At 51.7% G+C, this 24,840-nt stretch overlaps 1 protein-coding gene across 1 annotated transcript in view; it reads right to left on the bottom strand.

Annotated features, from left to right (window-relative positions):
* CNGB1 (cyclic nucleotide gated channel subunit beta 1) overlaps positions 1-24,840 on the bottom strand; it is a 61,196-nt gene that overhangs the window by 18,716 nt on the left and 17,640 nt on the right. The window contains exons 12-22 of the mRNA XM_064273509.1: positions 23,863-24,025; positions 22,499-22,582; positions 14,892-14,979; positions 13,949-13,985; positions 6,707-6,869; positions 5,067-5,174; positions 4,559-4,716; positions 3,279-3,434; positions 2,033-2,241; positions 920-970; positions 369-455 (exon numbers count right to left, since the gene is read on the bottom strand). Coding sequence (XP_064129579.1) covers positions 369-455; positions 920-970; positions 2,033-2,241; positions 3,279-3,434; positions 4,559-4,716; positions 5,067-5,174; positions 6,707-6,869; positions 13,949-13,985; positions 14,892-14,979; positions 22,499-22,582; positions 23,863-24,025 — 1,304 coding nt within the window. The remainder of the gene's footprint in view (positions 1-368; positions 456-919; positions 971-2,032; positions 2,242-3,278; positions 3,435-4,558; positions 4,717-5,066; positions 5,175-6,706; positions 6,870-13,948; positions 13,986-14,891; positions 14,980-22,498; positions 22,583-23,862; positions 24,026-24,840) is intronic.

Raw genomic sequence — 24,840 nt, 5'->3', positions numbered from 1 at the left:
ACTTTTGAAGCCCCGGGAACAACGCCTAACATATAGGGCCACAGAGTACCAGCAATTGTAATGAGCTTCCCACTGAGGCATGTGTGCAGCGAAAGCACCTCCCCTCAGGCCCTTCACAGGCGCCACCCCCTCCCCAGTGCTGCTGAGGACAACCAACAAGAAGTGAGGGCTGGTGCATACATCATCTCCATCAATCATCACAACAGTGCTGTGACGTGGGAAATATTATTATCCCCATTTTGCAGACAAGGAAACTGAGGCTCAGAGAGGTAATACAGCTCGTTGTGTTGGAGCTGGTATTTGAACCAGGTCCATCTGCACTGAAGGCCATTGTGTGTACCACTTCTCCACAAGCTAACAAGTCTTACCTTTAAACATCGGGGCAAGCGAAAGAGGGGGTTCACACCGAATTTCAAGTAGAGGAAGTCCAGGGGGAGAAGGCAGAGCAGGTCCATCTGGAATCCCAATGTGACACCACAGTGTGTGAACAGGTGACCCCAGGTGTGTGGGGCAGGGTGAGGGAGGGGGTCTCTACCTGCAGTGGCAAGATGAGGCCAGAATGCCCCAGGCAGGGCCTAGAACTGGAAAGCAGAAGGAACCCCACCAACAAGCCCCTGCTTGGCTTCAAAGGCCACGTTTGCAACCCCGAGGGCGGCTTCATTACCATGAACAATGGCTCTGTGCCCAGTAGGGGGAGCTGGAGGTGTACAGACACAACAGTACGGGCCCCACCAGCCTGTACCATGGCCTGGGACTTGGGGCCCTGGGCTGGGGTTTGGAGGACACTCCCGTGGGAGATGGGACCAGCATCCCCTGTGTGGCAGGAACCAAGTCACCCTGGCCCCAGAACTCCCAGGGCCCTCGAAGCCACCACCTTCCGAGACCCTGTGGGTGCTGAAACGTGTGTCCTCGCACACACCTTGAAGCGGCGAGACTTCAGGTAGTTATCCCTCATCTCCTTTTTGTCTGTCTGGAAGAAAATGGGATCATGACTGTGAAATGGCCTTAGAGCTGAGTTCCTGCCCTTATGGGGGGCAGAGATGGAAATCCCCACAGAACCCCAAACCCCTCGCCTTTATGTTGGTGTAACAGACCCATGAATGTGGAGCCAGACTGGACCAGAATAGGTTCCGTGAAACCCTTGCATTTTACAAGTGGTGAAGTGGAGCCGCAAGCAGGGAGGGACCTCTCCAAGGCCCAGCTAGATTCTGGGGTGGAATATGAGGCCATTGAACACAGTGGCCTTAACCAACCAACTTTACGCAGTGAACTTTTGCAAATTTATTTACTGAGAAATGGGCAACTGCTCTGATCAGTTCAGGAAAGAGGTTGCTCAGAGAATCCTTTCTGCTGGAAATTGTTCTGGAAACCAAACCTCAATTCTCCTGGGTACAGCAGAGTTGGCGCCTCCAGTGTGGAAGTTTGGGAAGTGACCCCCACAGGGGACCAGCCTGTGCCTCCCCCTTCAGACAGTCAGGGTCCCAGTTTCCTCCCTGGCAAGTGGGGCTGGACCAGAGCACAGGGTCTCAAACTGGTCCAAGAAGCAGACACTTGAACTCAGTGTGTTCTTTGCAGGCCCCCCAGGAAATGCTGATTGCCAGCAGCTACCTGGCTGAGGACCCTACATACATCATCTCAATCCTCAGTGCTATGAGGTAGGAATTATTACTGTGCCCATTTTACAGATAAGGAAACTGAGGCTGAGAGGCAATACAGCTAATTGTGGTGCAGCTAGGAATTGAACTAGGTCACCTGTTCTCAAGGCCATTCATTCTCTGTACCACTTCCCCATCTTTAGTTTCATTGGGTGGTCCAGGAACCATTTTGCCAACGGGCAATACTTGAGGTTTGTAATTTGGACATTGCAAAGGAGCACAAAATAAGCACCTGTGTTGTTGAACAAGCACAGATGTTCCTGAGATTTCCTTGTTCATTCATTTGTTGGCTGTCACAGCACGGGGGGTCAGTCCCCTGAAGGCTGTGGCTGCGGGGTCTGCCCCCCGGTCACTCCCTCCACCTGCCTGTGACTCACAATGATGTCCCCGCCTTTGACAAACTGCAGGCGCAGCTGGAACACGGTGATATCCAGGAGGTAGATGAGGTCACACAGGTAATCCATCAGCAGCCAGAGGTGCATGTTGTCCGGCCTCTGGTAGGGGAAGGCCCAGCGCACGGGAATCAGCCAGCAGTTCCAGTTCCAGGCCATCACCACGAAGAACAGCCACAGGATGTACATCAGGTCTGCGGGGCGGGGGGGACGTGCTAGAAGGTCAGCGGAGAAGGGGCTCCTCGCCAGTGGGGTCAGGGTGAGGCTTACTTTTCCATTTATCTGGATGGATGGACAGACGGATGATGGATGCATGCATGGATGCATGGATGGATGCGTGGATGCATGGGTGGGTGGGTGGATGCATGGGTGGGTGGGTGGGTGGATGAACAGACGAATGAGTGGACAGATGGATAGACAGAAGGATGAATGATGGTATTATAGTTCACTCGGTCATTTTAGAGGCCCATTGGACAGGTGTTCAAAGCCCCAGGACTTAGGACACCAGGGTTGGACTCTTGCCCCCAAATGACTTCTTGTATGGCCTTGGAAAAGTCCCTCCCTGGCACCCGTCCTGCCCTCAGAGAAGTCTCAAGAAAAAGTCAGATGAGAGAGGAAGGGAGGTCCTTTGTAAACTGTAAAGCGCTGTGCACATATGTGGGATTTTATCCTGAGGAATGTAGAATGGACTTAAAGGGAAGTGAGAGGAATTCACTTTAGACATTGAAGAACTTCTGTCCTTTTCTGCTCAGAGCAGGAGCTCCAGGAAGAAACCAGCCTGAGCAGAGTAGAAAGAAGACTTGGCCAAGAGTCAGGAGATTCTGGTCCTGGGCCTGCCGCTAGTTGTGTCTACAGGTCAGTTAACGTCCTCATCCATGAGATGGATGCGACTTATCTTCCTAGCCCAGGAATTTTTTGTTTTTTAAGAACCAGGTGAGGAAGTGTGGAATCAGTTTGCAAAGTGTAAGTGGTCCTGAGCCTTGCCCGTCCATCACTTCCACTGACCAATCACGCTCCCCTGACCCGCTCCCATCACCTTTCCGCTCTCTGGCCCCTCTCCCATTAAAACCAAAAAAACCAAACCCATTGCTGTAGAGTCAATTCTGACTCATAGCAACCCTATAGAACTGTCCCATAGGGCTTCCAAGGAGCAGTTGGTGGACTCGAATTGCTGACCTTTTGGTTGGCAGCCATAGCTCTTAACCACTGTACCACCCCACCCAGCACTCACTGGTCAGCGGGTCGATGCTCTGGGGAAACTGGTACATCTTCCAGGGGCGGCGTTTGAACTTGCAGCAGAGCATTTCACAGTAGTGCTCCTCCTCTGCCTGCCCCGTGTCTGCAGGCTTCACGTCTGGGGCTGGCTCGGGGGCTTTCTTGGCCGGGGCTGTGGGACGACACTGGTGACCACTTGACCCAGCTCTGAGGCCCAGGCATGGGATGCAGAGAGAAGACTCCCAACCACAGACCCTGGAACTGGAGCTGAGGGGATCCCAGCACCACCCCACAACCCACTGCCAGCTCTGTGGGGAGAAACCAAGGCACTCCCCTGGAGTAAGTCCATAGCTCTCTCCTCAACAGAAGCTTGAGTGCCCACCCAGAAACTCTCACCAGATACCAGTCTGGAACTGCTTCTTGGGAGCTGCCCAAAATGAGGTGCTTCTGAGTAAGCTGGATATTTCTATTCAGCCTCTGCTTATGTGTCTGTGTTTGCGCCCCCTTGGTTCTCTCTGGTGGGCTGGGGGCATTTTGTACCTAGGGCTCTCGCCACCCAAAGTCAGAGTGCTGAAGGGGCCCAGGGCATGTGAAAATCAGGGAAATGATGCTCCAGGTTTCTCAGCTTCTTCACCTCTAAAATGAGAGACTAGATGGGATCACAGTTTCCCTGTGCATCTATGGTGATTCTTACTGGTGACATAGGGATTGGCTCTTATAGGTTCGGTACGGCTATGTTTCTAGCTTTAAGACTGTGAAGTCAGGCTTTGCTAGGTCCATCAAGGGGGTCATGAGTTCAAAGGTACAGCTGCCCTCTGGGAAGACCTAGAAAACCCTCTCTCACAAGAGGGGGACGGTTCCCTCCTGATACCTTGGAAGTAAGGTAACTTCCATGTAGCACCATAAGAATACTGCAAACCAAGGCCTCTGAAAAATAAGACTTCCTAGTTCCAGGGTGGGCTGTGGACACTATCTGAGTGCAAGACCTTGAGACATGTCGTCCCAGGATGGTACTGCTCACAAGCCAACAGGAAGTAGGCAGAAAGGTCAATGAGGGCACTTGACCTGCAGGAGAGGGAGTCAAGTGCAACTGGACCATTGGTTAGAACTTCGACTTTCTCACCTCCCCTGGGTTTATATCTGTACTTTCAAGGCCCAAAATCCAAAGAATGGAGATCGGGGTCTCTCATGCTCCTTAGCCATTTCCTTGGGGCCACCTCACCATGAGTTGACAGGGAGATTTGGGGCTCCCACCCTACCTTTGGCCAGACAGGCCACTTCCCACTCCAGACTCACAGGGCTTAGGGCTCTCCTCATCAGAGGTGACATCAGGATCGATGAGCTTCTCCTTGACTTTCTCCGTCCGCTCCTTGAACAGCTTCACCAGCTCCTGGAGCCGGTCGTTGATAATGGCACTGTTCTGGCTGGCCGAGGAGGCAGCTCGGTCCTGGTCACTGTGGGGTTATCACCCAAAAGTGAACAGGCTGAGCAGGAAGAGACCCTTGTGCCCTGGGCAAGAGCCAGGCAGTGTCTGCCGCCACCTGCCCCGGTTTCCTCTGACGTCAGAAACATCAGACCACATTGCTGGCCACAGACACAGCTGGGCTCAGAGTCTGCGCCCATTCTGCAGATTTTGCAGTGTTCTAGGCCGACCAGAAGCAGCAGGAGACCCAGCCACTGGCAAAGTCTGCCTTGTGGTGGAGAGCTCCAAACCATCCACACTCACCCCACACACAGCTTCCCTCTCCCACTCACCCCACCCAGCCTTCTGGCTCCCTGAAACCCCAGAGGTGGCCCCACTTACTCCATCCCCTGTGGGGTGGAGGAGTCTGCCCAGGCAACCACAGGGGACTCTGCTGGAGACAGCATCTTGAGCTCTTCGGCCTCATCATCTTGGGAGGGCAGCTTCTTCCTGCACAGAAAAAAGTGGCAGTACCTTCAGCCCGTGCAGGGCCCAGGGGACAGGAAACTGCTTTGACCCCTTCAGGTCACCCAGATCCTCTGCATCCCACCCCCTGCTCCTGGGTGGGGATAAGGATGCTGCCAAAGAGTCCTCCTGTGCCTAGTGGGTAAATCATCTTTATAAAAAAACAGTAGAAGGGAGGGGCACAGGTACTCTCTGGACCTCAGTCTCTACATCTGTTCAATGGGCCAGCACAAGGGTTAACCGCATGGACTTGGTATCAGGCAAACCTGAATGTGAATCCCATCCCTGACCCTTACCAGTATGTGACCTTGGGCTACTTACTTAAACTCTCTGAGCCACCTCAATTTCTCCCTCTGAAAAATGAGGCTAACCTCAACTAAATGAGATACCACTCAATCAGGTCTCAGCTTGAAGGTCCTTCCTCTCCCCTCCTAGTCTGAAGTCACCTCTCCCCAAGTCACCCTCCACTTTTTCTATCACATCCTCCTTAGTGTCCAGTCTCTAAAGAAGGCCTAAAACCTCATCGTCCATTGTGTTAACTCTCCTCAGAGCTCAGCCTCACCAGCCCTTCTAGAGCTGCTCCGGTGGAGAGAAAATGCCCGTGGGCCATGGAGCCAAGCCCGGCCCACCTCCACCTCAGGCAAGGCCCATCCTCCCCCTGGAGCGACAGGTTCCCTATCTGCAGAGTAACAACTAAATTGTCTCCAAGGTTCCCCTATCATTCAGGAAGCCTAAGTCTGACACAGATTGCTGCTTTTGGGAGCAGGTAGTGTCTAGGTTGACGGTTTGCGTATGTTCACTTGGATTTCAGAGACAAGAAGATTCTTGTCCAACCTTCTCTAGCCCCCGCCCCCACTCCAGCCTGAGGTCAGCAGGTTGAAGTCTGAACAGTCTGACTGGGGGAAGGAGGGTGTTGCTTCTGGCATTGTTTTCCAGCGGTATCTGAGGGGCTAATTCACTTTTCTGGTTTTCCCGCCCTCCTTCGCAACAGTGAGAATGGACTGCTTTACTGAGAAACACAAAAGATAAATTAGACTTCATCAAAATTTTAAACTTCTGTGCTTGAAACAACACCATCAAGAAAATGGAAAGACAACCTACCAAATGGGAGAAAATATTTGCAAATCATATCTGACAAGGGACTTGTATCTAGACTACATAAAGAATTCTTACAACTCAATAAAAAGACAAAACACTACCTAGTGTTTGGGGTGATTTTTCTAGTGTTCTTTGGTGTTTTCGTTATATTATTTAATATAAAAAGGGGAGCAGAAATTAGCCCTATCACATTTATTGCCCTTTCTAAATTGTAGCTGAGAGATTTTAGGACAGGTGTTCCTTGGAGAGTTCTTGTAAGGAGCCCTCAGCCAGGAGTTAGGAGTGTAGTCCCACTCCTGACACCAACACGCTGTGTGCCCTCGGGCCAGCTGCTTCACCTCTCTGACCTCAGTCTCCGCATCTGTCAAAGGGACATGTATCACAGTGCTTAAAAGCCCAAGAGAAGCATAAAAGGTGACCTGTGGGTCCCTGCTGCTGAGCCTGGGACCGTGAGGGTGTCAGATTTGGCAGGAGAAGGTGGCAGCAAGACGGGCGAGGGTGACTTTTCCTCCACGATGAGTGGGAGTTTGTCCGCATCAGTATCTTCCACCTGCACCTCTGGGTGCTCTTCCGTGGCAGGCACTTGGGGAGAGGAAGGGGGAGAGACCGTCAGAGAGGGAAAAGCCAAGGCCTCAGGAGCCTTGCTGTGCCCTTGAAGAAAGCCACAAAAGGTATGATCAGAGAGGCCTCTGGCAGCTTCACCTTTCAACAGGCCCACAGGAAAGCACCATGCAAGGGATGCAAGCATTCAGATCCCATGGCCCTCTGAGGTCCACGGCCACCCAGCCACCAGCCCAAGAGCCACGAGAGGAGCCACAATGCCACAGAAACTCCTGGACACAGCCTAGAGTCCAGTTCTCCTGAGCCTGGAAACCACATTAAGGTCCTGGGATGGGGGGACAGCTCTCAGAGAGGGCACCGGGAGCCTGGGGGAGCTGTAGTCCTGAGGGCCTGAACCAGTGCAGCCACGTGGCCCTGGGCCAGCTGGTTCCCCTCTCTGAGCCTTGGCTTCCCCTTCCCAAGGTGATGCCTTCCCAGGCCTGTCGGGGAGAGACCTGAAGAGCACGTGGCCTCACATCTGGAAGAGCCTCACACAGAGACATTTGAATGTCTCCTCCAGTCAAGGGTAACAGACTGTCTTCTTAGGGTGTGTGTTTATTTGTAAGGTTAGCATTTATAATACCATCTATTTGGGTGCCTGCTTTGACGTTGCCTTGTTTTTATACATGACAGGTGCCCCCAAAATTCATTAACCCAGCTCCTCCCTGGGCTTGTGAGAGGCCTGGTGCCATGTCCCATGTCCCAAGAGTCACGTCCTTCCTGGGGAGCCTGAGTGTGGCGCTGTCTCAGGCTCCATTACCCACTCCAGGGACTGTGGGGACAGGTCTGCCTTAAGGCCAAGCTTAAAGGATGCTGAGGGGCTGGGATGGTCCTCCACCCCCGCTCCCCATCATACCTGGGTAGGACCACCCAATAGTACCCAGGCACAGGTATTGGGTACCAGCAAAAGCAAGGATATACCCTCCAAAATGGGGGGGGGGGAGACATTTTAAAATAAGTGGATATATGTGAGATAGATATAGATGGATATGGATATAGATACATATTTTTAAATGCATTGAAATGGTCACCATGGGAAAATCCAGGGTGTAGCAGAGTTGCTTAACCTTCTTTTATAGTTTGGTGGAAAGAATAGAAGGAGGCCTCAAGACTTTTTGGCATAAAAGCCTGTGAGTGACCATCTAAGATACTCCACTGGTCTCACCCCTTTGGGAGCAAGGGAGAGTGAAGAAAACTAAAGGCACAAGGGAAAGATTGGTCCAAAGGACTAATGGACCACAACTACCACGGCCTCCACCAGGCTGAGTCCAGTACAACTAGACAGTGCCCAGCTACCACCACTGACTTCTCTGACAGGGATCACAATAGAGGGTCCTGGACAGAGATAGAGAAAAAGGTAGAACAAAATTCTAACTAAAAAAAAAAAAAAATAGATCACACTTAATGGCCTGACAGAGACTGGAGAAACCCCAAGAGTATGGCCCCCAGACACCCTCTTAGCTCAGTGATGAAGTCACTCCTAAGGTTTATCCTTCCGCCAAAGATTAGATAGGCCCATAAAACAAAAGAAGACTAAAGGGACACCAGGCCAGGGGCAAGGGCTAGAAGGCAGGAGGGGACCGGAAAGCTGGTAATAGGGAACCCAAGGTCAAGAAGGGAGAGTGTTGACATACCATGGGGATGTTAACCAATGTCATAAAACAATATGTGTACTGCTTAATGAGAAGCTAGTTTGTTCTGTAAACCTTCATCTAAAGCACAATAAAATTAAAAAAAAAGACTTTTTAGCATTTGTTTGACTAAACTCTAATCCCTCGATGGAAGAGGATGAGCAGGAGTTGAGAATTTTTTTTAAATCAAGGGAGAATGTTTGCCCAGACAAACAAGGGATCCCCAGGCTGTGGGAAGGACAGCGTGTGAGGCAGAGGGGACCTTGCCCTACTACCTGGCAGACCTTAAGAGCTGAGCTGGAGGAGGGGAGAGGGTGCAGATGCAAGGGCAGCCCCTTAAAAATGCTCAGGGCCCCAGTGTGACCCCCTTTCCCCCGCTGGTCTCAAGCATCCAGGAGGACATCTCAGGGAGCCTGGGAGGGGCAGATGCGTTGTCCTAGGCCAGGCCCTGCAACCTGGATCACTCCCAGGACTGACATTTCATTTCCCACTGGCTTGGCAGAGGGAACTCAAAATAGAAATGATATTGGTTTATATCCCACTGATTTAGAGAATAAGAGTAATATTGTTAAAAATATGAAGAATAACATTGTATGTATTAAATTGGCTTAGAGAATAATAATATTTGCCATTAAGCACTTTCTATGTGCCTGCCAGGCATTTGTTTCACGGAACTCTATCTGCTTTGTATATATTAACCCTTATACAGTAAAACCTGCGAAAGCCGGAACCTGTGTAAGGCGGAAACCTGCCAGAGAAGGAAAACGTAAATATTTTCCACTAATAGAGAGCAACAGAAAAGTGATAAGACTGCATCCTGTCAGAGGCAGAAAACTTGCAAGACCCAGAAAAACAAGACAATTCCATCGAGTTCCGGCTCTCACAGGTTTCACTATATTAACTCTTTTAAACTTCCCAGCTGCTCAGTGAGGTAGTTGTGATCAATGTCCCCATTTTCAGGAGAAGAAAACTGATGCACAGAGAGGTTAAGAAATTGGCTGCAGAGCCAGGATTTGGATCCACAGGTTACACTCTTATTCATCACACCACACAGATTCTCCGAATCCCACCCTGAGGCTGGTGGCCAGCCAAGCTGGAGCCTCTGTCAAAATGAAACCCCAGCTCAGGAGGCCCCAAGTAGAGCCACTGAGAGGGCAACAAGGTTCTCACTCCGTGTTATCATTGCCTTGTGTGTAGCACCTAATTCATGACATGTCACAATAAAGCCAGTTCAGTCCACTGTCCCAGTGTGCCTTACAGGGTACATTTCCCTGAGTGTAGGGTTCCCAGGTAGCAGGGAAGACACAAAATGATTTTATGGTACAGACAAGGCAAAGGAGAATGTGGCATGAGACCCTTACTCCCGTTTCAACTCTGTCTCAGGTCAGCGAAGTCTCAGGGTAGTGCTCAAGGCCCAACCTCCTCTCTGACTCGTCCTAATCCTCCTTTTGGCTAGGAGAGCAGGCCTCAGCTGCAAGCCTTCAGCAGGCCTCCAAATCTCACCGCAACCTTTCAACACTATTTGTATTCTGTGTATTGGTAGTTATAGTTGCCCTCTATTTACGGCAGGCAGTACTGGTTCTCTCTTTAAATAGTAACATCAAACTTCCCATTAAATACATTTAACTAAAAAAAAAGTGAGTCCATTGAAGAAAAATCCCACTGCAGTAGACTCAATCCCAATTCATAGCAACCCTATAGAACAGAGTAGAACTGCCCCGCAGGGTTTCCAAGGCTTTATCGAAGCAGACAGCCACATCTTTATCCCGCAGAGTGACTATTGCATTCAAACCACCAACTTTCCGGTTAGCAGCCAAGCACTTAACCACTGTGCCACCAGAGCTCCTTGAAGAAAAACAGTGAGCAAGTCAAAGGAGAGGCGGCATAGAAAACAGGAAAAATCAGGGAGTGCTACCTGGTGGGGGTGGAAGTTGGGAATCCTTTGAAGTGAGTCAACCGAGGGCATACCCATTGGAAGGCTGAGCCTGGGGTATCATCCTTTGTCATGGGGAATGTCTGTGTGCCATCTCCCCGGCTCTATGCCTGCCCCAAGCCAGGATGAGGAGAGAAGAACCCCAGTGGGTGTCTTCCCCTGAAATGTTCAATTCTACCTGCTGGGACTGATACTGGATGGTATCATCCAAAAGGAGGAAATAAGCAACCAAACAAAGCAAAAGGGAAAGTGGGCAGGTCTGGCTTGAATTAAAGCAGAAAGTGACAGGGACCAGCCCAGAGGCGCCAGTGTGTCCCTGAGCACTTTGTCATTAGGCAGCAAGCAGCAGGAACCCGAAGGCCACTGCAGGGACCTTGTCACAATTAACCAGATCCAGACTGGCCCTCCCTCTGGTCCCTGAGGACGCCTCTCCTCTTAGCCTGCCTGTCTGCACCCAGGGGGCCTCTCCTTTCCGGAAATGGCATTGACTGGGCACCACAGAGCAGGATGAAGGCATTGATCAGCAAAGCAAGAGGAGGTGTCTTTCCACGAGACCGCACCACCACCATGGCACCTACGAGGGAAGCCAGCACAAGCCATGCCGAAGCAACACACCATAGGTACAAGCATGCTGGGCAGGCAAGTTCACGCTACCTAGGTGGCGGATGGAGCTCCTGGTCTGCTTGGCGAAGCTGGAGTTGGACAAGGTCGTCCTCCGGGAGATGAGGATGGGGATGCGGGTGGTTGGGGGGCGGTAGCTGGGCACATTAGGGAGCTGTTCCTCCAGGCTCGGAGGGGCGGGCCCAGGGGCCACCTGGCCAGGTGGCTGGTCCTGGACCAGGTGATTCAGCTCCATGTCCCGACCTGGATTAGCCATGGTGCCAGGGCCAGAGGGTGTCCGGCAGAGGCAGGCCCCTAGGCACTGCAATGAGGAGCAGAGTTGGGGGAGGGAGATAGGAAGAGCCCTCTCTCCGCAGCCAACCATACAGCCTGGTCCCTGGCAGAGCCCACAGCAGCTCCGCTGAGGTCTGAAGCATCGCTCTTGTCCTGGAGCTTAAGGTCTAACATGGTTGTGAACCACGTAGCCGGTCCACCCAACAGCTCCGAGGGACAGCCCGGAGCCTCTGACTCCTTGCTCTCTCTGCTAACCAACCACCTGCAGTGTTTCCCATCTCAGACTCAAAACAGGTTAGGAATAAAGAACCCAGAACTCCTAGAAACTTAGACTCTGAGACCCACAGAACCTGGGACTCACACATTCTTATCCTGGTAGAATTTTCCATCCTAAAGCCAATTAATTCCACTTCCAACCAGAAGCAGTAACTTTTCCTTGGGCCTTGGTTCCCGCACTAGGCTGTGCGTTGGAATCCCCTGGGACCTTTAACCATTTCTGACTCCCAGGCCACCCCTATCCCCGCCAGACATTCTGATTTCATAGTCTGGTGTGAGGTCTAGCACCAGGACTTTTTAATCTCTCCAAATAAGCCCAACCTGCAGGCAAGTCTGAGAACCAGGGCTCGAGGCCAGTGCCTCTCCAACTCTTAAGCATACAGACAAATTGCCAGATCTTGTTAAAATGCAGACTCCAATTGAGCAGGACTGGGGTGGGGCCCGAGATTCTGCATTCTAACTAGCTCCCAGGTGATGCCAAAGCTGCTGGTTCCATACCATTTTGAGTGATGATGGACAAATGGACATGTCTCTATGTTTCTCAAAGTGGGGTTCCCAGACCACCTGCCTCTAGATCACCTGGGGGAAGGCATGGAAAACTGGAAGCCACCCCTGCCAGCCCCCCAGACCCTGAATCTGCACCTGGGTGATCCTGATGCCGCTTAGTTTGAGAAGCCCTGCTCTGGATCGCCACTGTTAGGACCTGGGGTCTCTCACGACCTTCCGAAGCTGCCGCTCTCATTTATTTACTGAACACATAGAGACTGAGCGCCACGGTGGCACAGGACACTGGCAGCCTGTTAAAAGGTGTTCCGAGCTGATGGTGCAACTAATATTAGCTAAAGGGTATTGGCCCTGCTGAGCTGGCCCAGAAACACAATGGCCTAAAGACAGGGCAGCCATGTGGTCAACCACAGAGGAGTTTCTGTGTAAGGTTGGAGACTGAATTAGTTAACTTCCTGTGTGATTTGGAATTCTCTCAAGGGAGTGAGTTGGCGCTCCCTACAAGAATAAAATTTTCTTCAAGGCAGGGGGACCCTCCTTCCACCCTTCCGACTGAGCTGGCCTGGGCAGAGCTCAATAAAAGACACGTTAATGGCGAGCCTCCAGGCACCAGGCAGAAGAGCCCCACCCACAATGAAGCTATTTTCCCCCATGGGCCTTGGACAGGGTAGGGTGCCCTGCATGCTCTGTGCCACACCCCAGGCTCTGCAGGGGCATGGCTGGGGTCTGCCCCACCCCCAGAGAGGGCCCTTTGTGCCAGGACTTTCTCGAGGCCTGGTTAGATGGAGCAGGAGTGTGGGAACTCAGGGTCCTGGCGGGGGAAGGACATCCCGGGGTTGTACCTGATAGTGACTTCCGGAGGTGCGGGGGGCAGATTTCACTCCACCAGCTACCAAATTCCACCTCTCGCACCCAAGATGCCCCGGGAGCAACCACCACAACCCTACTCGGGGAAGGCACCAGCGGCTACGTTTTCCAACAGTGAGCCGGTGAGTTGGTAAACCGCAAACACTGAGACTTTGACTCCACACAGACCAGGGCAGACTCTGAGCTCTCAGGTCCTCTAAGGCAAGAGCCCTGTCCTCCTCCTCTGCCTGTGACAATCCAGCTTGCTGCTGGCTAGGACACAAGCATCCTTGTTCCCATTACAGTCCCCTGCCTCAGTGCCAGCCACAGTGCAGGCACCTTCTACACTTCCTCTTCCTTTCTTTGCCCAACAACTCTGTGCATCAGTACTATTACTCCCCTGTTTTTCTTGACTTGAGAGATACAGCTCAGAGAGGTTAAGGAACTGGCTCTGGGTCACACAGCAAAGACAAGAATGGAGCCAAGAGTGAAGCACAGGTCTGTGCCCTTGATCTCTTGGCCTAATCCAGCCACACGGGGAGCCTCAATTCCTGAGGAACAGCAGCAGCAGTTTGAGAAGTCTGGAAGCGTGCAAGGCACACGTCCCTGCAGGTCAGGGCTCCATCCATACCTAGCTGTCCGGCTCCATGGCCCAGCTATCCTGTGGCCCCCTCAACTCTGCCCCCACTGTTCCTGGAGTTCTCAGGATTGAGGGATGAGGTGGGAGTAGGGTTTCCTGGCCCACCAGGAGTCCTGGGGGCCTCAGCTGCAGTTCCCCTTAGGCCATCGAAATACTTCATCAGGCCAAGGTGCGGAGGATGGGTTTTGATTGAGGACCTGGGGAAGTAGAGGTGGGAGGGGCTGGGTGGGAAGATGGAGGAGCAGGAAGGGGTTACCCCTGCACAGATGCTGCACCTGGCCTGAGGGTACCTGGATGTTACTCTCCAACCACCCCCACCCCCACCACACACACCTACCTCCTGAGCTGGTGGCCACCTCCTCCTCCTGCAGCTCCTAGAAAAAATAAAGCAGATACTTTATCCGCCTCCCGGCCCTAGTCTAACTCAGCCCTGGAAGGAGATCTGCCCTCAGGAGAACTCCTGGGCCCCAATTCTCCTCCTTGCCCTGACCACCCACCCAGTCAGACCCTGCCAGTCCACCTCCTGGGGCATCCAGGGAGGTGGCCAACAAACCGCAAAGGGCGGTGCACACAGGAGCCCCAGGCCCCAACACCTGGACTTGTCAGGTATAAGGGGGGAACTCCCCCTGCAGCCTGTGCACGTGGACACAAAGCAACTAAAGCAGCCGCCGGGGCTCTCCCCACCCAGCCCCGCACTGCACAGTGTACAAGCCCTTTGGCTCCTCCTACTAAACCCCAGGAAGTGTTTTTAGCCCAATTTTACCAAGGTGACCACTGAGGCCCAGAGTGAGGAGGCAACTTGCCCAGAGCCGCACAGCCATGTGAAGACTCCGGCCCCAGTCCTCCTGACTCTCCATCCAAGCCCGTGCCATCTGAATGCCTTCCAGTACCACCTGATCCCTGTTATAAGCAGAGTTACCGATTACCCAGTACCGTGCTCCTCCAGAAACCCTGGTGGCATAGTGGTTAAGAGCTACAGCTGCTAACCAAAAGGTTGGCAGCTCAAATCTATCAAGTACTCCTTGGAAACCCTATGGGGCAGTCCTACTTTGTCCTACAGGGTCGCTATGAGTCGGAATCAACTCAACAGCAACGGGTTTGGATTGGTTTGTTTTTTTTCTGCTCCTCTTTGTCCTATGGGTATCTCACCAGTTGAAAATCCCCCCATAAACAAAGTGGGCAGGGCCTCAGCCCCTTTTTCTGATACCAGCCCAGGCCCCGGAGGTTCCCCAATACCAGGCTGAAACCTGGTCTGTGGGGTCAAAAGGGCTTCTGTGTACCTGGTGTGAGGCCCTCTGGTGCTGAGTCCCGCCTACTCCACTCTGGTCCGTGCCTGCCTCCACCACCAGACAGCTATCCAGCAGGACACTGTAACACCGAGGGGCAGGAGGAAAGACTAGGATTAGGAGTGGTAAAGGCCTCCTGAACCCTGCTGAGTGTGAGACTCTGTGCCAGGAGCCGGGTCACAGAGATGCCCTCAGAAGGCTCCCAGGCTCTGCTAACTGCCAGCCAGGCTGAGATATGTGCCAGGACAAGGCCCAAAGCACACAGCCACAGCCCTGCCTAGGAAGGAGGGCTTTCCAGAGAAGGTGGCGGGCAAGCCGGGCCTTGAGGATGATGAGTTTACAGGAGAAAAGGGGAAGGGTGTGCAGGAAGGGGAACAGCCCGTGTGAAGAAAAGCGTGGAGGGTGGTTTGAGGAACCGTCCTGGGGTGTGGCCCAAAGGGCATGACAGCAGGTAAAGGCCCGTGCAGCACATCCCACTGAGAATCTCGGGCAACCTTGGTGACGCAGGCAGGCCAGGGAGGATGAGAAAAGCGAGGCCCAGAGAGGTGAACAGAGCTGGCCAAAAATACACAGCAACTGTGCCAAACCACGCAAAACTCCAACCAGCCTCTGGGTCTTTCTGTGCTGTGAGCTCAGAGCCCAGTGCAACAGCTGAGGGGGGCAGGCATCCCTGGCCCAGGCAATCCCTGGGTGGCAGGCTGGGGTGAGGCTACAGGGAGTCAGGGGTACTCTGGCAAGTCAGAGAACCTGTGCCTATCTGAAGGTGGTGGCCCCACTCTGCTTAGAATGGGGCCCACCCAGGGTGGCCAGATCTTCCGATTTCAAGGGGAGCCTGAAATTCAGGTTTCTTAGGTGAAACCTGATCTTTAGATGCTGATAATGAATTCAAATATATATATAAATCTCTAAAACAGCCTGTTTCCAGGGCCCTTGGAGGCCATGTGAAACCTCTGGGTTAAAAGATGGCTCAGAACCAGGGGCCGATATGATTTTCATAATTAGAATTACATCTGGCTTCCTAATGGTCCCACCCCACCCCAAGGCTCCCTGCCCCTGAAGGGCTCACAGAGGGTGCTCCATGATGTGTCTGCCACCCAGCAAACCTACCATTCATCACGGCATACACACCCTCTGCCCAGAGGGCCAAGGAGGGGGAGAAGATGTGGACACAGGATTGCAGCTCTGGGTGGTTGGGAGCCAGCAAGCAGGAAGCAGTGGTAATCAGATGGCAAAGCAGCACCCACAGCAGTGTGCCAGGCACTGGGTCAAACAATTTGCCTGCAGTGTCTCCTGAATCCTCACCCAAATAAGCCTGCCAGCCTGGGCTGTGACGGGTCCCATTCCAGCTTAGAAAACAGAGTCCCAAAGAGGTCAGATGGCCTGTCCCCATCACATCGCCTGTCTGAGGCCCAGCCTAGGTGGAACTCCAGTGTCTCTGATGCCATCTCAGTGTTCTTTATTTAAGCTGCATTTTGGAAGTTTCGTTCTTATTGTCAGCTACCATCCAGTTGGCTCCCAAGTCATGGCGACCCCATGCACAACGGGATCAGACAATTGTGATCCGGAGGGTTTTCACAGGATGATTTTTCAAAAGCAGATCACCAGGCCTTTCTTCCTATTCTGCCTTAGTCTGGAAGCTCCCCTGAAACCTGTTCAGCATTATAGCAACACACAAGCCTCCAATGACCACTCCTGCCCTCCAAGGCCATGTCCTTAACACCCCACTCCACGCCTGCCTCTGAGCGCCCACATGGCCCCACGTGACATCAAGCAGGAAGACAGGTGTCTCCATGACCCAAGCACCCATTTGCTGTCTTCTCGTCTGTTATATAGGTATTTCCATTTGAGGGGCCCAAATTCTCAGAGCAATACTCCCCACCCTGCCCAGGAAGAAACAGATTTTCTTAAAGAGACCCAAGTCCCCAAAGCTGGGCCACAGAATGACTTTCATGGGTCCCGGGCACTGCAGCCTCCAAAGACCCCTTCCGTCATTAAAAAAAAAAAAAAAAAGTTAAAATTTTTATTTTATGATCGCATTTATATGAAGATTAATAAATTAATGTTATATATTAGAACATTCTCTTCAATCTAAAAGTTTTTTTTTCTCATTTTAAAAAGAAATTAAAGCCCCAAAAGTATTTAGAAATCCCTGGTGGTACAAATGTTTAATGCGCTCAGCTGCTAACAGAAAGGTTGAAGGTTCAAGTCCACCCAGAGGCACCTAGGAAGAAAGGTCTGGCAAGAACTTCCGAAACTCAGTCACTGAAAACGCTGTGGAGGCTACTCTGACACACACAGGGTTCCCCATAACTCAAGCTCAGCTTTCAACTGATTAAAGTATTGAGGTTCCTGTGCCTACCGTGCCGAAAGGGTAAGTCGGCCCTGCGCAGAAGGATCGGGGATGGGCCGTCCGCTGGGAGGGGCTGCCCTGATTCCCCCTGCCCGACACAGACATGACCCTCCTCAGCTCTCAGGGCCCAGAGCACAAAAGCCTGGGAAATGAACTGCTCACAGACCCAGCCAGAGGCTGCCTGGGGTTCCGTTCACTCAGGCTTCAGTCATTCTAGCTGGGGCCACCAAGTCACTGCCTGGTTTGGGTGAGTCACCGAGAGGCCCCTGGGCTGCCTGTCTGCTCATCTGTCAAGTGGAGCCAGTCTTGCCCAGCCTGTACAGCCTGACATATTTGAGGGGTTCCAAGAGCCAGTGAGAATCTCACGGAAAGTCAAAAAGGACCTTCCATGTTAGGCATTGTTCTTACGAGTCTTCTGTCTCAAAAAATGGTAAGCAGCCTTCCCTGTCTGTTGTACCAAGGGTTTGCTTTGGAGCCAGCCCAACTTGGGATAGACTCTCATCTCTGCACTTGCTGGCAGGGCACTCTTCCACATGCAGAATACCGTCTCCGGACCTCAGTTCTTGCATCTGTGGAATGGGGTTAGTAATAGAATCTGCCACTCAGTTTGCCCTTAACACAGTGTCTGATATGGGGGAAAAAAGTGGCAATAACCAAATGGCAGCAGGTATTATTATTATTATTGGTCTTACAATTGCTATCATTAACCCCAGAGGAAGAGAATATCTGCTGGGTTATGAAGTCACCCACGTGGGTGGGGGAATGTTTTGCACAAACATCCCCAGCTATCAGGACTGCTAACAAGCCCAGCGGTGGCCCCGTCAGTATAACCAAAGGTTGCTTGGGGGTCTTGTACTAAAGCCACACTGTCCCTGCTCATTGACGTGCCCAGTGCCTGCCAAGACTCCCTCTTACCCAGCCCAGAAGCAGCAGGCCAGCAACTTCTGGCAAGTTCCCAAGTCCTGAGGATTTCCAAGCAGAATGGCAGACAGAGGCTGGCTAAAAAGGGCATCCCGAGTGTCCCCCTGACTGGCCGAGTTAAAGGCCTGGGGGGTAGTGGCAGTAGCCAGTTTATGAGCAGTGACCTGCCTACTCTGCCTCCCCTAAACCACCCAGCAGGCCATGCCCCCAGGTAAAAGGTCCTCACTGTTGCCTTCGCAGACCCTTACCCCGTATCCCAAGAAGGAAGAAGGGAAAGAGGGGACCGTAGGGAGCAGCAGGTACCTACTTGGGTCTCGCTGTCTTTGCCAGCAAGGATGCCCATGGTGCCAGTGTTCAGCTGGGGGCCATGACACTCATCCCAGTCATGGGGCAGTGTGTGCAGTGGGGAATTTGGAGAGCCCCAGCCAGCCCCACGCCTGTGAGAACAGCTCTGGAGCTGGAGCCAGTCTGGCTGGTGGCAGACAAGCCACTGGTCCTTCCTGACTCTAATCAGATGATGGGGATGTGCAGGGAACTCTGCGGAAATTCCCCCAGGGAGGCCAGGTGGGGACCAAAAGGCAGCAGTTGCTAGGAAAAGCTGAACTGTTGCTGGCAGAGACAGGGTCGCTAGGCGACCAGCTGCCTGTTTCCAGGGCACTCAACGTCATCAGTAACCTCTGTGCCTCTGCAAAGTTGGCCCAGAGCAGGCCTCCCCAGCCCATGACAGCTCAGCTCCACCTGCCCCAGGCCTCACACTCTCTGGCTCTGGGATTGCTCACCCTGCCACCATGGACACTCTTGTCCCAACCTGGGAACAGGGATCCAAAAGTTCCCTGAGTTAAAAACTCTGGGGGATGAACCTTTGACCTAAACCAAAAACATCCCCCAAAGTCTTCTTAAAACCAAAAAATGGTTTAGTTTAACTAGTAAAGAATGTCTGCCTTGATAATAAAACCTGTTAAGAAAACATTTTGCATCCCACTTTGGAGAGTGGCATCTGGGGTCTTAAACACTAGCAAGTGGCCATCTAAGATGGATCAATTGGTCTGGAGCAAAGGAGAATGAAGAACACCAACGACACAAGGTATTCATGAGCCCAAGAGACAGAAAGCGCCACATAAATCAGAGACTACATCAGCCTGAGACCAGAAGAGCTAGATGGTGCCTGACTATAACCAATGAGTGCCCTGACAGGGAACACAACAGAGAACCCCAGAGGGAGCAGAACAGTGGGATGCAGACCTCAAATTCTCGTAAAAAGACCAGACTTAATGGTCCCACTGAGACTAGGGGGATCTCAGATGTTATGGTCCACAGACCTTCTGTTAGCCCAAGGCAGGAACCATTCCCAAAACCAACTCTGCAGACAGGGGTTGGACTGGACTGTAGGATAGAAAATGATACTGGTGAGGAGTGAGCTTCTTGGATCAAGTAGACACATGAGACTATGTGGGAAGCTCCTGTCTGGAGGAGAGACGAGAGGGCAGGGGGGCAGAAGCTGGCTGAATGGACACGGAAATACAGGGTGGAGAAAAGGAGTGTGCTGTCTCATTACGGGGAGAGCAACTGGGAGTATATAGCAAGGTGTCTATAAATTTTGTATGTGAGACTGACTTGATTTGTAAACTTTCACTTAAAGCACAATAAAAATTTTAAAAAGAATGTCTGCCTTGAGCACTGCACTCTTTTAAGATCTATCTATATGGGATCAAGTTGACAACAGCAACTCGAAAAATTAGATAGGAAACTTCGGGGACAGCGAGCGTATGTTAATGGGGGAAGAACAACTGGGAAAAGGAGGCTGAGAATGGTTGCACAACTTGAAGAATGTAACCAATGTCATTGAATTGTAGAAACTGTTGAATTGGTGTATGTTCTGCTGTGTATATTCTCAACGACAACAACAAAAATAAAAGAAATTATTAAAAAAATAAGAGAAATTATTTTAAAAAAACACTCGAGGAATATTTATTTGCAGGAGCATGGATATGGCTGCACTGTATGCAGCTAACTCCGTATGCATGTGCTTGTGTGTGTGAGTATGTGTGCAAGTGTGTACTTGTGTACCTGTGTATGTGCATGTATGGGTGAACAAGTGTATGAATGTAATACGTGTCTATGGGTGTATATACGCAGAATGTGTGGCTATAAGCATGTGCATGCTTGCACATGTATGCATGCATAACCTGGTGTGTGTGTCTGTGTCTATGTGCTGGCATGTATGTGTACAGTGCAGATACGTGCGTGTGCACCTGTGTGTACTGCGCACTCTGTACATGTGCATAGTTAGTACATGTGCATATGTGTGAGCTCGTTTTAACACTGGCCTTCAAGGTGATTCAGCTCAAGGGCAGGGCAAATAAAAAGTTTCCTGGTCTGTGTGTTAGGTGCACAGGGTTAGTGGAAGGAGGGATTCAGCTACATGCTCTACATAGACTCATAAGTCAGAGGTACACTTGGATGGAATGGACAGCCTTTGGGAGGTCATGAGCTCCCCATCACTGGAGGCAAACAAGTACAGACTGTGATGGAATGATTACATGTGAACTGGACAAGTGTGCACTAACAGCAGATGACTCTGAGTAGGCTTCCAGCTTCTAAGCTCTGTGTTGACCTCATGATTTAACTATTTCCTGACCAGGACCAAAAGTGACCCTCGTGGGGTCAAGAACATGAGTGACCATTAACAAGGCACTTACTCCAGGCCGGGTCCTACCACATCCATTATCATAAGACATCACTCTGCAGGGGGACTACTATTATCCCCACTTACCCACCCGGAGGCGAGGCGAAGCTCTTGCCCAGGTCACTCAGCTAAGAGGAGCAAAGCTGGGGTTTCTGGTGCCAATGTCCATGCTCCTAACACTCAGTGAGGAAGGGTGTAGTGCAGGAGGTGGCAGGGTAGGCAGAGTGGCAGGGACAAGGAACAACGCAAGGGGGGGGTAGGGCAAGGGGACGGATAGCCTGATCTGTGATAACAGCCTCCTCACTGCTCTCCCTGCCTCAATCTCTCCCCAACACAGCTGCCAGATTGTGTCACAGACCTTCAATGGCTCCCCATTGCTCCCAGGAAATCAAGTCCAAGGACTTTACAGTCTGGCCCCATTGCTTCTGCAGTGTAATCTCCCGCCATTTCCACCAGCCACTGTTCCCTGACACAGTGAACCACCCCTTCTCCTTGAAACACTTACTAACTTGGCTCCAGGGCTCCACTCTCTCCTTGCCTTCCAACCACCCCACCAGTGGCTCCTCCTCAGCCCTTCACTGATTCTTCCTCGGAGCCTAACCTCTCTCTGACCTTGCCCTTTCTTCCACCCACACTCCCTCCCTAGGACACCTCCTTCAGCCCACCCACAGGACCAGACCTAATCTACATCTTCGGTCCAGCCTTTCCCTGTGCTAACTCCAGGCTCAGGTGCAGCTGCCTACTCTTCATCTGCATGTCTGTCGGCTGGTCCATCTGTCCTCTGTTCACCCACATTCCTAACAGCCCCTCCCTCATCTCCATTTCTAACCTTTATTTTAACGGAACTATTTTCATGTTTTAATATTGAAATCTGCATTGATGTAGGTGAAGCATCAACCATTAATGGACAATAGAGCAGCCCCAGGGAAACCTTAAGGAGTTCCTGGGTGGTGTAAATGATTAACATGCTCAGCTACTAACCAAAAGGTTGGGGGTTTGAGCCCACCCAGAGGCTCCTTGGAAGGAAGGCCTGGTGATCTACTTCTAAAAAATCAGCCATTGAAAGCCCTATGGAGCCCAGTTCCACTCTGACACACGGAGTCACCATACGTTCGGAGCCAGCTCGATGGCAATTGGTTTGGTTTTATGTTTTAGAGAAGCCTTAGAAGACATCAGAGGCAACCATGGGACCACAGGGAGGTGTAGGGGGGAAGGACATCCCTATGCTATGGCTTTGTTAATAATAGAGGAGAACCATAAGCCTCTGTATATAACCACCCATTATCCATCCATTCAACAAACATTTACTAGGTGCCTACTGTGTATACCAGGGCTCAGGGTACATGGCAGTGAACCCAAAAGACAGAAATCCCAACCCTCATGGAGGTTCCCTTCTCGTGTATGTATGGTGAGAAGGGGGTGTCGAGTGGTGGGTGGTTGAGTCCTGAGACATTTTAAGCACCAGTGGGGAGCTCCCCAACTTTCCCCAGCCTCTTTGGGTCAGTGCACAGCGGCACACAGCACAGAACAAAAAAGGAGACCCCTTGAGCTGCAGAAAGCAGTCCTAGCCCCTCTCTGGAGCCCCACCTCCCTGGGGCAACCCTTAGCCAAGCAGAGCCAGAACCAGGTGGACAAATGCCTTACTCAAGCTCTTCCTCTTCGTCCTCCTCCTCGTCCTCTCCATCTTCCTCCTCATCTTCATCCTCCTCTTTAATTTGGGGCAGCTCCCTGAGACGGGATCAGAGGCAGGAGGTAAGTCCACCTGCAGCTGGCTCCCCAGCCCACCTCCTGCCCCATTTTCTGTAGGATGGCCCATCTACAGAATGCCCCAGCCCACTCTCAAGACCCAGCCTTGGGAGCCCCACCTGAAGCTCAGACGTGGGGCACCGCGTAAGCAACCCTGAGTTCTCTCTAGCAATGAGGCCTCTTCACTGTCCCAGCCCCCACTGTCCTGGTGGCGACGTGAGGCCAGTCCCTGAGCCCCTCTGGGCCACAGTTTTCTCATCTGTGCAATGGAGGCCCTGGGCTTGTGCATGTCTGAGACTCTGCGCCCTCCCAGCTTGGACAGCTGTCACCCAACACCGCTGTTCGGAGTGAAAATTGTTACATCCTTGTAGAGGGCATTGTGGCCATCACTACCACATGGCACATTCCCACCCCTAGGACCCAGGAACCCCACCCCTGGAAACTTATCCTGCAGCTGTACTCAGGTTCAAGTGCAAACACACACACACAGGAGTGTTGGCTGCAGAATTGTTTCTAGTGACAAAATTTTGGAATCAACCAAAATGTCCCTCAACAGTGGACAGGTTAAATAAATTATGGTCCCTCCATAAGACGGAAGACTATATAGTTGTAAAAAACAAAAAAATGAGTATGATCTCTGTGTACCAAGTTGGGAAAACCCCAAGGTACGTTGTTAAATGAATATAACAAGGTGCAGAACAGTGCACGGGGTATGCTAAATTTTGTGCAAAAATAGACGGGGATCCCATTCATGCTAAATACTGATCCATTATGGCAAATTCCTACAGACAGATAGGACATTAGAGGTTACCAGGGGCTGGGGAGCAGGGGGCAGAGGGAAAAGGGACTCATTGCTTTATGGATATAAAGTTTCTGCTTAGTGTGATGAAGAAGTTTCGAAAATAGATGGTGGTGGTGATGGTTATACAACATTGTGAATGTAATTAATGCCATTGAACTGTACACTTACAAATAAAGTGGCAAAATTTATGTGATATATGTTTTTAGCACAATAAAATATAAAAAATTTAAAAAAGAGGGGGATCTACTCTTGTGTATAACAGACTGTCTCTGGATGTGCACATAGAACCTGGAAGCCATGGTTGCCCATAAGGAAGGGGCAGCTGTCTGGGCGCCAGGGAGGAGGGACAGGCCTGGTTCCCCCTCTGTGCCCCTTCATGCCTTTGGGATTTCACACCATGTGCCTATTGTCTTCTCAAACAATAACTTTTTTTTTTTTCAGGGTGTTTCCAGCTCCCTACCTGGGCATCTCCTCCACGGCCCTGAGCTCCTCTTGGTAAACCAGAGCCTCCTCTGCGCCCTCTGGGCTGGCGCTGCCTTCCTCCTGCTCTGCCTCCTCCCAGTGAGGGTCCACCTCCTCAAGGATGAGCTCGGGCTCTGCTTGCCTTCCAGGGAGGATGCTGACTGCGGGGGAACACAGGAGGAGCCATCTGAGGGGTGCAGGGAAGAGTGAGCCCAGGCCCTCAGAGGGAACTCTGGCCATCACCAGCAGGGTGCTCTCTCAGCCAAGCAGCGGGGGAAAGTCTGTTATCAGCAAGGCAGTGAACAACCAAATCAGGGCAAAGCTATGGGTTGAAGGCTACAATGATTCCCCTGTCTCTTCCCATTTTTCCCCCCTCTTTTTCCTCTTAAGCCAGAGCTGATCAAGTTTGGTTCTGACTGGGGCCTCCTTCAGGGAGGTTTGTGTGGAAGTCAAACAAAGATACTTGTGGGCCAACTGGGACCCAGGGCAACCAGCTCAGGACCCCACTAGAGGAAATTCTTCTAATCACAGCAACTCAAGTGATGCCAAGAGACCCAGGCTTGGAGTCTGCCTTGTCATATCCAGGTGCAGGGTGGCCTGGATTGTCCCAAGGGATGCAGAGAGCCTGTTCACTGTCTGCTCTCCAGATGCCATCCCCTGGTGACAGTATACCACATGCCTATAATCTCAGTACCCACTCCTGAGAGACTTTCTATCCCTCCAGGACCTAGAAGTTCCACCAGCCAAGGGAATTTGGCTTTCTGGGTGAAGGTGGTTCCACCTGTGAATAGGAGCCTGTGATTTCTGATATTTCTCCGCTTACAGTGGTCCCTAACAATGAAAACACTGTGGGGCTGTGGGCTTGGCAGAAGTAGGTGCAGAGTTGTCTCATGAGGAACCCAAGCCCACTTGCAGGCAGTTGTTAGGGAGGAAAGAGGAGACTGCCTGAATACCAGGTGTTTCCAAAGAGCTTCAG

The sequence above is a fragment of the Loxodonta africana genome, chromosome 21 (genome assembly GCF_030014295.1).
Source record: "Loxodonta africana isolate mLoxAfr1 chromosome 21, mLoxAfr1.hap2, whole genome shotgun sequence".
Classification (NCBI taxonomy): domain Eukaryota; kingdom Metazoa; phylum Chordata; class Mammalia; order Proboscidea; family Elephantidae; genus Loxodonta; species Loxodonta africana.
The sequence above is the reverse complement of the archived record's forward strand: the minus strand, read 5'-3'. Positions and strand labels throughout refer to the sequence as shown.